We start from the raw sequence: 14,258 nt of genomic DNA, 5'->3' as shown, positions 1-14,258 counted from the left end.
TGAGCCACACCCACAGCCTTTTGAGTATGGTTTATAAAGGAAAACCCTTCACCAGAGGCCTGTGCGTGTAGGCTGAGTAAAGACGTAGCAAGGCAGTTCTGGTGGGAAGGAAGTGCAGTCTGACCTTCACCAAGCTGCCAAGGCACTGCACTTCAAGGGTAGGACTCACAGAGCTCCTGGCACCCAGCCATGGTGCTCCAGTCCAGCTAAGGTGTCAGGCAAGAGCGCAGGGCTCCAGGAGACAAGCCATATTGTGCAGCGCAGCTCACATGCCTACAGAGGGGCAGGGCTCCCCAGGAAGGGTCCAGCAGGCTTAGAAGATGGCTGGAGGGGCCGAGATGCTCAACGGCAGAGCCATGCTCATGTTCAAGCCCTGTGTTCAGTTCCCGGCATAAAGACGATGCTGGTCTGGCTGCTGTGGGAGCCCCTGCCTTACGGCTACCTCGCCTGTTTCTAGAGTGCCTGGTCTCCCTAACATGGTTCAAGTGTCCCTAGCAGTCACAGATGAGCTCTGATCATCTCTCTGAAGATGGCAGCCCTGGCACCTGTAAGGCTATAGATAGGAAAAAGAAGTCCTCTGACATCATTTTGCAAAGTTCAGCCTCAGTAGATGAAGCAGTTTGGGGTTGAACAGAGACTGCCTTAGGCCAGACCAAGGAAATAAGTCTCCTGCCAGTTGAGCACCTTCAACTGAGAAATGGAGGGAGGGGGCAGGGCCATGAAGAGGGGTGTGAGGGCTGGGGATGTGGCTTAAGCGGTAGCACGCTCGCCTGGCATGCGTGCGGCCCGGGTTCAATCCTCAGCACCACATACAAAGATGATGTGTCCGCCAAAAACAAAAAATATTAAAAATTCTCTCACCTTCTAATAATTTTTTTTGAGAAATTTTTTTAATATTTATTTTTTAGTTTTCGGCAGACACAACATCTTTGTTTGTATGTGGTGCTGAGGATCGAACCCGGGCCACACGCATGCCAGGCAAGTGCACTACCGCTTGAGCCACATCCCCAGCCTCTCACCTTTTTTTTTTTTTTAAAAGAGGGGTGTGAACTTTCTAGAAACTTTCCAGTCCTGTGAAGTCCATGTTATGACCTCAGTGACAAGATGACTGCCAGGATAAGTGTGGTTAAGGTAAGATCTGAGTGACAACCAGGTTCTCGTTGTGTCCTAGTTTTGGGTGGGAAGAGCCAGCAGAGGAGTTTCCTCACCCGAGTTAGGGTCCTGGGGCTTCAACTTTTCCTTCCTGCGTCGGCCTCAGGAGGATGTATTTTCTAGAGTGAAGCCCACCTGGGTCCCAGGGAGCTAACTCTGGGGATAGCCACCTTTGAGACAAATCTTGGCTGTGAGATGCAGGCTGCCAACCCCCCACACCTGGGGTAAGTGTGTCTAACCCGAGATGTTGAAAACCTTTATTCTGCGCTGACTTTGCCTCCACATAAAATAGGGGTAAGAAGAAAAAGTGACATCTCACAACATAGTATTTAGTTTTTATTATTTTCTATTCACTAGTCAATTCAAGTTCTTGTCCATATCTCATGAGAGGCTGGGCTTTTCCAAATCAGCAACCACAGTCCAAAGGTGGCCCACATGTGTGGAATTTATTGCATCACTGTAAACAGGAAACCTTGTCTCCTCCAGACCACAGGCCCAAAAGGTTATAAAAGAAAGGTAACTTAGCTCCAATGTAAGAACACGTCCTGAAACTCAGCAGCCTCACCTTGGCATCTTCATTTATTGGGTGGTGCTGAGGAAGAGAACTCAGGGCCTCATGCATGAGAGGCCAGCACTCTACCCAAGCCACGTCCCCAGCCCACAGAGGTGTTTGGGGGTGTTTTTAGATATTTTTTTAGTTGTCATTTTATCTCTTATGTGGTGCTGAGGATTGAAACCAGCACTTCCCACGTGCTAGGCGAGGGCACTCTATTGCTGAGCCACAACCCCAGCAGGCATTTCCACATTGCAGACTTTTCATTCTTGCACATTTCACACATATAAAAATGTTACCCAGTGCCTCAATCACGTGTCTAGTTATATCACAGCTGTGGGTCAGGCAGAAGGATCCTGCTGGCTGGAATCTGACTCTATTTTCCAGTGATCAGGGCCATCCAGCCTGGCACTGCCATGCAGGGGTCAGCATCAGATGACACCCAGACCAGCCACCACTCAGATGACCTTCTTTGATCTTCAATTGTGACCATATCGTACCTTGAACTTAACAATAAAAACTCATACTACTTCCCTAGCACAAAAAATAAAAAACCCCATACTATTTAAAAGTACCTGAGAATAAGCAATTATTCCATTTTATGTCGTTCCCAGGTTTTAAAAATACAATCTTTTTCTGGGGTGGGTACAGGGATTGAACTCAGGGGCACTCAACCACTGAGCCACATACCCAGCCCTATTTTGTGTTTAAATAAAAAAATTTTTTGTGTGTTTAAATAAGACCGGGTCTCACTGAATTGCTTAGCGCCTCACCATTGCCAAGGCTGGTTTTGAACTCGTGATCCTCCAGCCTCAGCCTCGCAAACCCCTGGGATTATAGGCGTGCACCACGGAGCCCGGCAAAATACACTTATGTTTAAGGAGGTGCTTAAGCATTTTGCTCCCTCCACAATCAGGCTCTGCAGGCCCGCACAGCCCAGAGCACCCACCGGTCCTGCTGAGCTGCACATGACTCACATGTGAAGTGTTAACAGGCAAATGTAGCATGATGGTAGTGGCGTGTCTGGAGGACATGGTATAAGGAGCTGGCAGGCTCACCAAGCTGACAGTGGGAATTCCAAGGCCAGGGCCAGACCCAAGGGACTCTGGATCCTGGTCTGCTTACAGAGCCTGGGTGCACCTTCACTCTTAGGATGACAGTCCAGCCCTGGGCAAGAGTAGCCGGTGTGCAGGGCCATATCCTCCTCGCCAACACCATCTGAACCTGCAGGGCCACTGATGTTAACTAAAAATACTACCAGCCAGTGAATGCGCTTTGTACAAAGAAAAAGCAGAGCAAGATGACTTTGGCATGTGAAAACCTGATGCTCCCAACTGTAGCAGGGTCCCTGGGGTCCTTGGTCAAAGTACTGGCTTGAGAGGCCGGGCCATGGGTCACCCACCAATGACCCTCCACCTCACGCACAGCTGTTTGTAGGCACTTCCATGAAGGTTAATAACTGTGCATATAAGGATTCTAAAAGCTCACATTCAATTGCAAGGAACAGCTGAACTGCCATTATGTTGCACGCAGGACAGATTAGTGTCTTTTCAATAGTTAACTCTTAGAAACTTCTAAATCCCAAGTTCACAGGTGCAAATATGCAGAACCCTGAAGAGGTCTTCAAAGTGCTTCTGAAGGACAAGGTCCAGGTGTGGGTAAGCGCTCAGTGGAAATCTAGCCGGGACTGAACGGTCTTGCAGCCCTTGTCTGAATAGATTTTCTCATCTTTGGGGAAAAACGTCATTTCCTCTGCCACCCTGGTGACAATGTCTTCATCTACAGCAGCACCACGGGCCCGCATCTCTGCCCGCACACACATCTTCACGTGTTTGTACTCCAAGGGCAGGAAGGGGACGAAGTAGTCGATGAGGTTTCTGTCTATCAGCCCACTGCGCCACAGACCACCTGCAGAACAACACAGAGCTGTCTCCTGCCTGTCACTGCCACCTGGTCGAACTCCACACCTGATCTCAGCCTGCAGCATGTTCTTCACGTCTTCACTCCTGGCAAGTCTGTCAGGTGTGCAACCCCTGCTAAGGCCCTAGGGAACCCCTCAGCAGCAGAGCCCCTAGCAAGTAGGCTCTGGGGCTCTGTAAAGAATCAGCAGAACAGACAGCACCTGCTGGCTCCTCGCCCTGGGGACTCACTGTGTTTATTGTTGAAGACTCCGACAGACAGCACAGGTTCCAGGTCCTTCAGCTGGATATCTTCCCTCTTTCTTCCTGCCCTCCAAAAGTCCAGAGCTGTCTTAGTTATGAGGTCCCCACCTGCATTGCTGGGTTGGCCAGGGAATAGATCAAATCACATATCAAGACTTCTATGTTTCATCAGGAAATGAACCTGCTCCAGGGTTTATTTATTTTTCTGGTGCTAGGAATGGAATACAGGCCTCAAGCATGCTAAGCATGCTATGCCACTGAACTCCGCCCCAGCCCTAAGCTTCAGCCTTTCTTGGGGTGCTAGCAGTTGAACTCAGGGTCTCATGCATGCTTGGCAAGTACTCTACCACCAACCTACACATCTAGCCCCTGAAGCTTTCTTCTTAGACCAAATTTACTAAATGCTACTATACACAAAAGAAACTGCCCTCAAGGAACTTAAAATTTGTTTCTGTTTTGTTTTGCATATTGAAGATTAAACCCAGGGATGTTCTGGGCTACACTCCCAGCCCTTTTTAAATTTTATTTTGAGATAGGGTCTTGCAAAGTTGCTGAGGCTCACCTCAAACTTTCAATCCTCCTGCTTCAGCCTGCAGAGTCACTGGGATTATAGGCATGCACCATTTGTTTCCTTTTTATTACTATTATTAGTGATTAATTTATTTATTTTGATATGGGGATTGAACCTAGAAGCATTTTGTCACTGACCTACCCCCCCACCCACCCCCCACCCACCCCACTCCAATCTTGGTACTGGGGATTTAACCCAGGGATACTTAAGCACCTAGCCACATCCCCAGCTGTTTTTTAAATATTTTACTTAAAGACAGGGTCTCGCTGGGTTGCTCAGAGCCTAAGTTGCTGACACTGGCTTTGAATCCATAATCCTCCTGCTTATCCTCCCGAGCCAGGCCATCCCCAGCCCTTTTTCTTATCTTTTTATTTTTATGGTTAATTATTTTCAGAACATAATTTTAATAATAAATACCTCCACACATTTAGGAAGCTCCTCTAGGATCCTGGTGCCTTGCTCTTCTCACTACACCCCTCCCCTATTCGGGCCAAGGGCCCCACAAGGCTCTCCACCCACATCCATGGGCTCACCTACACCTCCTCCTCCCCCTCCCCCATGCACTGCCCCACCCTGTGGTCCCCTATCGCCTCTCCAGCCAGAGCACCCACCTCCCAGACCACCCCTGCACACTGGCTTCCCCACCTGCGGCCCTCCTCACTGCTCCAGGCTGGGGCACCAGGGGAAAACAGTCCATGAAGGCCACCAGAAGAGTTGTGGAAGCCCAGTGGCCACTATGGCAGGGCCAAGTATAACCTGGGCACCATGGAGAGGATGGCGACTCCACCTCCCAGGACGGCAGCAAGGACAGGGACAGGAGCAGCAGAAGCCCTGGGATTATATGCAGTCTTCTTTTTTATTCTGAGACAGTTTTGCTAAGTTGCTTAGAGCCTTGCTGATTTACTGCGGCTGGCCTTTAACTTGTGACCCACCTGCCTCAGCCACGCGAGTTGCCAAGACCAAAGGTGTGCACCACTGCCCAACACCATCTATGTCTTCATAGCTTTCTGGGATCATGCTGTGGTTTTATAACACACAGTTCCAAATTGTCTGTTATCAGTAATTATTTCCTCAGCTCATTCACCCTTGCCCATTCTATGCCATGCTGATTACTGGTAACCAAAAAGTAAAAGTAACTTTTACCAGGCTGGCACTTCTGTCCCTGATAAACAAAATGCAGGTGGTCACAGGACCTCATTCTAGCACTGGGAGAATGGAGGACTCGTGTGTCCCTGAGAAACCACTGCTGGCTGACCTGAGAAAGATGAAGATGGCTTTGCAGTAGGACACCCCGTCCACCTGCTCGTAGTAGTCTAGGAAGGGCTTGATGGCATCGATGATCCCGGGGTGCAACTTGTCCATCTCGTCAAATATGAAAACCGAGCTGGCGCAGGCACTCACGTTTCCACGGATCCACTTCTGTAGCTGCTCCTAGACAGACCATGAAAGAGGTGGCAGAGGCTCAAAGGCTACACCCAGGGAGCCCAAGCACTACCCTGTTCCTCTGCTCTAAAGGACCAAGGAAGGGGTTCCTGGGGCTCTGTCACCTTTGCAAACCATCAGAAGTGTAAAGGGTAGGGGGGCGCCTGGGGTTGTGGCTCAGTAGAGCGCTTGCCTAGCACGTGCGAGGCCTTGGGATTGATCTCAGCACTACAAGAAATAAATAAATAAAGGTATTGTGTCCAACTACAACTAAAAAATAAATATTAAAAAATAAGGGGCTGGGGATGTGGCTCAAGCGGTAACGCGCTCGCCTAGCATGCGTGCGGCCCGGGTTCGATCCTCAGCACCACATACAAACGAAGATGTTGTGTCCGCCGAGAACTAAGAAAAAATAAATAAATGTTAAAATTCTCTTTAAAAAAAAATAAATAAATAAGGGGCTGGGGATGTGGCTCAAGTGATAGCGCGCTCGCCTGGCATGCGTGCGGCCCGGGTTCGATCCTCACCACCACATACCAACAAAGATGTTGTGTCCGCTGAGAACTAAAAATAAATATTAAAAGTTCTCTCTCTCTCTCTCTCCTCTATCACTCTCTCTTTAAAAAAAATAATAAATTAAATAAATAAATAAATAAACTATTGGGCCAGGGCTGTGGCTCAGCGGTTGAGCACTTGCCTCCCATGTGTGAGGCACTAAGTTCGATCCTCGGCACCACATACAAAAAAATAAATAAAAGATATTATGTTCATTTACAACTAATAAAATATTTAAATAAAAATTATTTATGTTAAAAAAAAGTGTAAACTGGCACAAAGATAAATGCTGAGTTGCAAAGACATTTTTCCTACCTCAAATGTCATGCTTTGACTTCTTAAGGGTCTAAGAGGTAGAAGACATAGGAATATTTATCCTTCCTGTTGACCACCCCATAGTTTTCACCTCACATTTGAACAAAACCTCCAGTCAATATTGCCACATACACTGAGGAATAAGGTACTAGATTAAGGCTGTTTAGTCTTAGATTAAGACCAAGACCCCAGACTAGAGCAAAGAACTGACCTAGATGACATTTCATGAAAAGTCTGTCCCTATGCTGCTGGCTTTTTTTTTTCCTTGTGGTGCTAAGGATAAAGCCTAAGGCTCCTGGCACACTAGGCAAGTGCCCTACCACTGCTCCTCACCCCCAGCCTCGAGGCTTTTCTTGAAACAAAAACACCCAACAAGTTCTCAAACCCAAAACATGAAAGAACTTGACCATGAACGCCCCCCGCCAGATACCCCTTCATCTATTTTGCCAGAGATTTACAATACAATTTTTTTTCTCTTTTTGCAAGAGATTTACAATACAATTTGAAAACAAGAAAATTATTTCTTCCTTTTGGCAATCTTCCCTGTCTTAAGAGCTTGAGTGGAAAATACTTTCACTTCCTAGTTCAGTTAAGTTTCTATTTCCCATTTTAGTTGGCACCTAACAGCAGGAATATTAACCTTAATAATGACACATTCACTTAGAAAACATTTAACACCTTAAATGTGGAAAGAATATCTCAGAGAAACACTCATGAGGCTTTCTTTGAGCCAAGACAAGGACTTGAAGGTCGAGAGAAACAAGGTATAAAAACCATTTAAGAGGGGAAAAAAAAATCCTCTAGTCTACCCTTGCAAAATGCAGGGGTACAGCTGAGGCCCCTGGGGGGACAGGGAGCATTAAAGGAGGCCAGGACCATGCTATCCATTGAGACTATGCACTCACTGTAGAGGGTAGCTAGCAGGTAAAGTGGGAGCTGGGAGGTTTGAGTTTAAGCTTTTTGGGGCCCAAAGGCCACAAATATTTTGAGGAGCAAGTCACCTTGCCTCTCTTGGCTCCATCTTTTAATGGGAATTACATCACCTACTCTGCTGGACTTCTAAGGAGAGATTTACAGGAGATCTTCCTAACCCCCTGGACTACATGGAGCCTTAACTCTGGGGCTGTTGCGATGCAAAGACAAGAGGGGGCCAGAATTAGCAGGCAGGTCACCCAGGCCACTCTGAGCACCCTGCGAGGAGGTAAGGGTGGGTTCTCTTACTTGGTACAGTTTAATCTTCTGCTCATGAGGGAAGTGCAGAGTTGATACAAACAGGTGGACAAAGTTGCTCTTCAGGCCTTTTGGGTGAAGATTTTCAGCCACAATTTGACTGACAAAATTCTTGCCTGTGCCAGCCCAGCCATGCAAGGACAGGGTCAGTGGTTTCTTGGGGTTTTTGTTGTTCTTGAAGCCAGTCAGCGCCTTGAGAATCACTTCCGTGGCCAGATGCTGTCCAAACAGCTTCTGCTCCAAATCCAACTTGAGGGCTGCGGGAGCCAGGCCCCGGACAGAGAGAAAAACACACGTTAAAAATGCATCAGAGAAGCGGCACTTTCCCAGCTGACCAAAGCGAGAGGCAGGCTCAGCGAGCGATCCGGCAGCGACTCTGCCCACCCGGGAGCCAAGGCTGAGGCTGACCCGCAGGGGCTGGAGCCAAGTGATGCCACCGCCGAGGAAGTGCATTAGGTGGCGGTTCTGCTTAGCCCTACGCGTCTGACCAGGAAGCTAGATGGCCTCTTTCATCCAAGGTCGGACCACCTCCCGGCCGAGCTGCAGGCTACTCTTCCGCCATCCCCGCGGGCTTCCAGGCGGCGCGCCGCTCGGAGCCGGGCCCGTGGGCCGCGGCAGGTGAGGGGCCGCGGCAGGTCCGGGGGCCGCGGCGCGCTGTCGCAGGCCGCTTCCAGCAGGGCCATCGCCCGCCCCGCCGCGGCACGTACCGGAGGCGTTGAGCGGCTGCTCGTCGCGGCAGCACTCGGCGAAGCGGCAGTACAGGTCCTTGTAGGAGAGGTAGCCCGTGAGGGCCGACACGGCCCCGATGGCCAGGCCCACGCTGAGGGGCTCGAACGCCGACACCGCGTGGGCGGACAGCAGCAGCCACAGCGCCGCGGCGCCCGCAAGCAGCCCCGCCAGTCGCATCACCAGCCTCGAGCCTCAGCCGCCGTGCTGGGCTCGGCCGGCCCACCCGCAGGCGCACTTCCGGCGTGCGCGTCACTTCCGCCCGCAGCCCCGCGCTCTGGCGCCAAGTTGGTGAGGGGCGGGGAGGTGGGTGCGACGCCGGCCGTGTCCGCGGCGGGAGTGCGTTCCGGGGGGCGTGACTTCCTGGAGCCCTACTTACCACCTTCAGGCGTTGTCCTTTCTTTTTCATTTTCTCATCTTTTCCCTTCCCTTTTCCGGTGCTGGGGATGGAGCCCCGGGCCTTGCGCATGCTAGACCAGTGTCTTACCACCTGCCACCTCGCCGACCCCTTGTCGCCCCTCTACCCAGAGCGCGGATGAGCGCTTCCCAGAAGGGCCAGACCGCAGGCCTTCTTCCTGCAGCACCCACTCAGGCCGGGCCACTGGCACCTCCCTATGCGGTTACCGCTCTTTACCGGTGACTTGGCCTTGCTTCCCCAGTGCTGAAGTATAACAGCAGAGAAGCACCCGGGGCAGGTTTAGAGCGGAAAGTAGAAGCTTCATTAAGGACAGCAGGAAAGACTTCTCCCTGAGGAAGAAGGGGACCCAAGAGGTGGGATCCATGGAAGGGGGAGTTCTTCTCTCTTTTATACTAAGGTCTTCATTTAGCTTTCTGACCGAGTTCTGTCCTTTGTCCTATTATCTTGCAGTATAGAATGTAGGTGGGGAGACCAAAAGGTGAGGGGCAGATGGGCCTGAGGAGTAATCTGGTCAGGAAGGGCCTGGGGCTGCTTTTGATTAGCATCTCCCTGTTTGCTGGGAGCTGTTTCATTAACATTTCTTTAGAATGGGCTCTGGGCCTTGGGAATATTAACATTTCAATTTCCCAAGTGCTTCTTTGCTTTCCCGGGCTCCATTTTCATCATGGCCTTCATTTTCGATTTTACTCATATTGGACCCGATTTACCTAACTACACTATCAACATATCTTTAAATCTGGCTTCAGTGGGATGCCAGCAGGTTCCCTTGATGGTTTGACTGTGTCCCTTGTGGCTTTGAAAGTTACATGTTATTTTTTTTTTTTCCCCTTCCCTAAACTTCTCCTCCCTGATCATCTTTTCCCTAAACTTCTCCCTGATCATCTTTTCCCTAAACTTCTCCTCCCTGATCATCTTTTCCCTAAACTTCTCCCTGATCATCCTTTCCCTAAACAACTTCTTCCCCATCTCCTCCCTGATCAGTTTTTTTTTTTTTTTTTTTTTTGGTGGGGGGTACCAGGGCTTGAGTATCAGGGTCACAGGACCACTGAGCCCCATCCCCAGCCCTATTTTGTGTTTTATTTAGAGATAGGGTCTCTCTGAGTTGCTGAGCACCTCCCTTTGCTGAGGCTGGCTTTGAACTCCAGAGCCTCTGAGATTACAGTGAGTGCCACTGAGCTGCTGCTTGATTTTCTTTTCCCTGGCCTTCTCCTTGCTGATCTCCACTCCCCTTTATTTTCTCTGAGCCTGTAAGGGTCTGGCGAAACGTCGGAGGGAGAGACCACACAAGAGACTTACTCCATGCAATTGGCCAAAGGGGATTTATTGGGGATCCATTCCAGCGCGCTGGGACTCTGTGCTCACTCAAGAAGGGAGAGCAGTCCAGAGCCCAGAGCAAAGGTCAAGCAGAGCTTAAGTACACTTTTTGGAGAGGGCGGTGGGCTTTGCATACATCAGAACAAATCATCATGAGGCGCGGGGAAATTGAACAACTCTGAGACGTGATTGGCACATTCGGGCAGGGGTGATTGGTCATTCATAAGCGGGTTACACATTCAAACTGATTGGTTCGGGGCTAAATGGCCAGTAGGGCGTTGTTTTAACTATCTCAGGAATTCCAGGTTCTGGGTGTAACAGAGGAACTTGGACTCTTCTACCTAATCTTTTACATTCAAGCTTTCCAGCTTAGAAACTTTACCCTTTCAAGCCACCTCTATAAAAGCCCCTGGGGATGGGCAGAATCACAGCCTTTGGGACTGGAGTCCCCTGTGTTTCACCTTTGCTAGCAAAGCAATAAACCTTTTTCCTTTTTCTCAAGATCTTGTCTTGGTTATTGGATTGGCATGGAGGCCCAGGACTCCAGCTTCCGGTTACAGAAGTTGTTAGCACAAAAGGACCTGGCCAGACTCAAACTTCACGGATCATCTCAGCCTTTTATCCAGAAAAGAAGTTTCATGCAGGAACAGGGTGGGCAGGAATGGGGTGATGCTGCTGGGCCCACTTTCATGGTAGAAAATGAGCCACTGAACAAAGGAGAGGACTGGGCTTAATTAAGTCATGAAAGATTTTCCAGAGGGAAGAAGGCCAGTGTGTCATAGAGAGGTTCTTCTGCCCAGAAGAGTCCAAGCCACCCTAAATCTTAATATCTCAAATAATTAACAAGTAATAAAACAAACACTTGGGCTGGGGTGGTGCCTCAGTGGTAGAGCACTTGCCTAGCATGTGTGAGGCACTGGGTTCATTTCTCAGCATATACTTTTTTTATTTATAAATAAAATAAAGGTCCATTGACAACTAAAAAAATATTTTAAAAATAAATAAAACAAAGGTATTGTGTCCAACTACAACTAAAAAAAATAAATATTAAAAAAAACCCACAAACAAATATATTTACAGACAGCGAAGTCCCTGATTGATCTAGTCGACATGGGTTTTTGAACTAGACAAAGAGAAAATGGCTCCAGTCCTTTAGTTAAGGGGGTACATCAAAGATGGGATAAGGTTTGAGGGGCGGAGTCTTGCTTCCTGATGTGTTGCAATCAACAGGTTGATTGACATCCCAGCAAGTCACCCCTCTCAGGTGATGTGTGGGCCATGGCAGAGCAGGAAAGAGATTCACATTGTCCCTGGGCAATCAACCAGAGGAAATGTCCACTGCCATTCCCAGACTCCAGATGTCTCTATCCATAAGGCTTCCATGCACATGACCTACATGCATCTCACAAACAGCTTATGACGAGATGACTGACTTAATGAATGTGTCAGAAGGTGAATTAATGTGTCAATTCGGGCACTCAGGAATTTGGGGTCTGTTTTACTGGGTGAAATGGGAGGGGGTCGGGGTCATCAGTAAATATCTGGGATTTATCTCACTGGACTGGATGGAGGGCCTGGGGCCAGTGGTTGGTATCTGGAAGGGTTTGTTTAGGAAAGGATCTCTACTGTAGCCTCTTAGCAGAGACTGTCATTCCAGACTTGATGGATGCCTCCTCCCTGGGGCCTGTCTTGTCACTGGGAAAGGATTAGTGCTATCAATGTATGGCTTTTTCATTCCCTTTTCCTGGGTCTCATTATTTTGGGGTTTGTCATTTTTCCATATCTACTAGAAGGGGAGGAGACAGAGTGGAGATGGTGCCCTTCCGACCTGTGGACTGGGGTCTTCCAGGCCAGAGGTAAGGACCCATAGTGAGGTCAAAATAAGGAGACCCTGGGGCTGGGGATATCGCTCAAGCGGTAGCGCGCTCGCCTGGCATGCGTGCGGCCCGGGTTCGATCCTCAGCACCACATACCAACAAAGATGTTGTGTCCGCCGAGAACTAAAAAATAAATATTAAAAATTCTCTCTCTCTCTCTCTCTCTCTCTCTCTCTCTCTCTCTCTCTCTCTCTCTCTGTCTCTTAAAAAAAAAAAAAAAAGATTTCTTAAAAATAAGGGGACCCTGTGGCAGGGGAGACTTTTGTTGTCCAACTGTGAGGGGGGGGGCATTGAAGAAGGTAGTCAAACTCAAACTAGAGTTAGCCAAGCAAAAAGTGAGGAGTTGTACACAGAGACAGACTGTGCAGAGGGTTAGTTAGGGGATCTGATAGTATTTCACGTGGTGGTGTTATTGAGCTGGGTCCTCCCAGAAATGGAGGCAACCCAAAGACTCCCTTGATTCTTGTGGTCAAGTGAGAGATACAGATAGAGAACTGGGCAGAAAATGGATCCTACTGTCAAATATGACTAAAAACAACCACTGAGGGGGTGGGGAGGAGAGAGGGAGGACGAGGACGGGGAGAGAGAGAAAAATAAACTAGACAGACTGGAAGTGCTATAAGAACTTAGCTTCTGGGCTGGGGATGTGGCTCAAGCGGTAGCGCGCTCGCCTGGCATGCGTGCGGCCCGGGTTCGATCCTCAGCACCACATACCAACAAAGATGTTGTGTCCGCCGAGAACTAAAAAATAAATATTAAAAAAATTCTCTCTCTCTCTCTCCCCCCCCCACTCTCTCTTTAAAAAAAAAAAAAACGGGAAGGAGGTATGTCGAGAGCCATCCATGGACTATGTGTGAGGACCTTTTCAGCATTGGAGCCATTGGAGAGTAGAGCTGGTATTTGGGAACTTACAGTGGCCATCCTACTATTAAGATCACCCACTGCGAGTGAACTCCTGCTCAGCTCTGCTCAAAAAGTTCCCACAGGCTCAGGAGATGGGGTGACTGCTGTAGCTATACCACCTCTCAGAGATAGGTGTGATTGCCAAGATGCCAATCAACCTGTTGACTGCAAGACATCATGAAGCAAGACTCCACCCCTGAACCCGTATTCCTGCCCATGATGTACCCCCTTAAATTAAGCCACCAAAGCCGTTTTCTGTTTGTTCTGCTCCAGCTCCTGCCAGGACTGGAAGAATCTATCGGGCGCTCCATGCTTTTAAAACTATGATTCTGACTTTGTCTTATTTCCTCTCATTTATTTCAGGCTCTGATTTCTCAGATAGCTTATCCCCTCCTGCCCCCGCGTTCACACGGTTAATCCAAAAGTGTCCCGCTGGGCTGCCAGCCCAGCGCCCGTTGGAAACGGAACCCCCACAGATGGGGAGGGCTCTGCACTTTGGTTTTGAGTTTGGCTGAAGTTTTCAGGACCACAGACAGCGCCGCCTGGTCCTCACCTGTATCTCTCAGAGCTTTGGACTGGGGGACTTTAGGGAAAGGTGTCCCTGGCTGATAGACGGTGTATCAGTCAGGGTTCTCTAGAGGAACTGAATCAGCAGAAACTATAATTATGAAAAGGGATTTATCAGGTTGGCTCTCGCGACCAGAAGCTGGAGAGACCCCAGTGGCCGTCGGCAGGCTGAGAGCTGCGCCGTCCAGAGGCTGAAGCCCCAGAACAAGAGGATCAACGGTGCTACCCTAGTGGAGACCACAGGCTTCTGGAGGATCACTGGCAGAGTCTATGGCCAACTAGCCGAGCTGTCCACCTGTGCTGGGCTCACCACATCTGGCTACCTCGATAACTAAGAAGACAGCAAAAGAAGCGCGCAACACTCAGAAATGCCTTTGCCTTCAGGAATCAGGGACGGCTCTTGACCTTAAGGGTCCGTTGGAAACAGAGGGCGAGCCACCTGAAAATCCTCTATTTATTGGGGAGAAAGACATTCGAGAAAGTGTAACCCAAA

The 14,258-nt window shown here is 49.2% G+C and overlaps 1 protein-coding gene and 1 long non-coding RNA gene across 2 annotated transcripts; one reads left to right on the top strand and one right to left on the bottom strand.

Moving 5' to 3' along the window:
• Positions 1-1,475: 1,475 nt before the first annotated feature.
• Tor1b (torsin family 1 member B) lies at positions 1,476-8,934 on the bottom strand. Its single transcript, XM_078048482.1, has 5 exons — positions 8,668-8,934; positions 7,952-8,217; positions 5,694-5,869; positions 3,856-3,983; positions 1,476-3,613 (listed from the first exon to the last, which is right to left on the bottom strand). Exons 1-5 carry the CDS (start codon positions 8,864-8,866, stop codon positions 3,372-3,374), a joined length of 1,011 nt encoding a protein of 336 aa, XP_077904608.1. The 5' UTR covers positions 8,867-8,934; the 3' UTR covers positions 1,476-3,371.
• Positions 8,935-8,999: 65 nt separating this feature from the next.
• Positions 9,000-13,531, top strand: LOC144377396 (uncharacterized). Its single transcript, XR_013438373.1, has 2 exons — positions 9,000-12,274; positions 13,117-13,531. It is a non-coding gene; the product is annotated as an uncharacterized LOC144377396 (long non-coding RNA).
• The last annotated feature ends 727 nt before the right edge of the window (positions 13,532-14,258 follow it).

The sequence above is a fragment of the Ictidomys tridecemlineatus genome, chromosome 4 (assembly GCF_052094955.1).
Source record: "Ictidomys tridecemlineatus isolate mIctTri1 chromosome 4, mIctTri1.hap1, whole genome shotgun sequence".
In the NCBI taxonomy this organism is placed as follows: domain Eukaryota; kingdom Metazoa; phylum Chordata; class Mammalia; order Rodentia; family Sciuridae; genus Ictidomys; species Ictidomys tridecemlineatus.
This window is presented reverse-complemented; position numbering and strand designations above follow the sequence as displayed.

What these genes read in the sequence shown, in the direction of transcription:
- Tor1b (XM_078048482.1), bottom strand. Translation starts at nt 8,866, where the DNA reads ATGCGACTGGCGGGGCTGCTTGCGGGCGCCGCGGCGCTGTGGCTGCTG. An exon ending in GCAGCCGCTCAACGCCTCCG is followed by an intron (nt 8,218 to 8,667) that starts GTACGTGCCGCG and finishes TGGCTCCCGCAG; the next exon opens with CCCTCAAGTTGGATTTGGAG. An exon ending in GCCATCTTCATCTTTCTCAG is followed by an intron (nt 3,984 to 5,693) that starts GTCAGCCAGCAG and finishes TGGCCAACCCAG; the next exon opens with CAATGCAGGTGGGGACCTCA.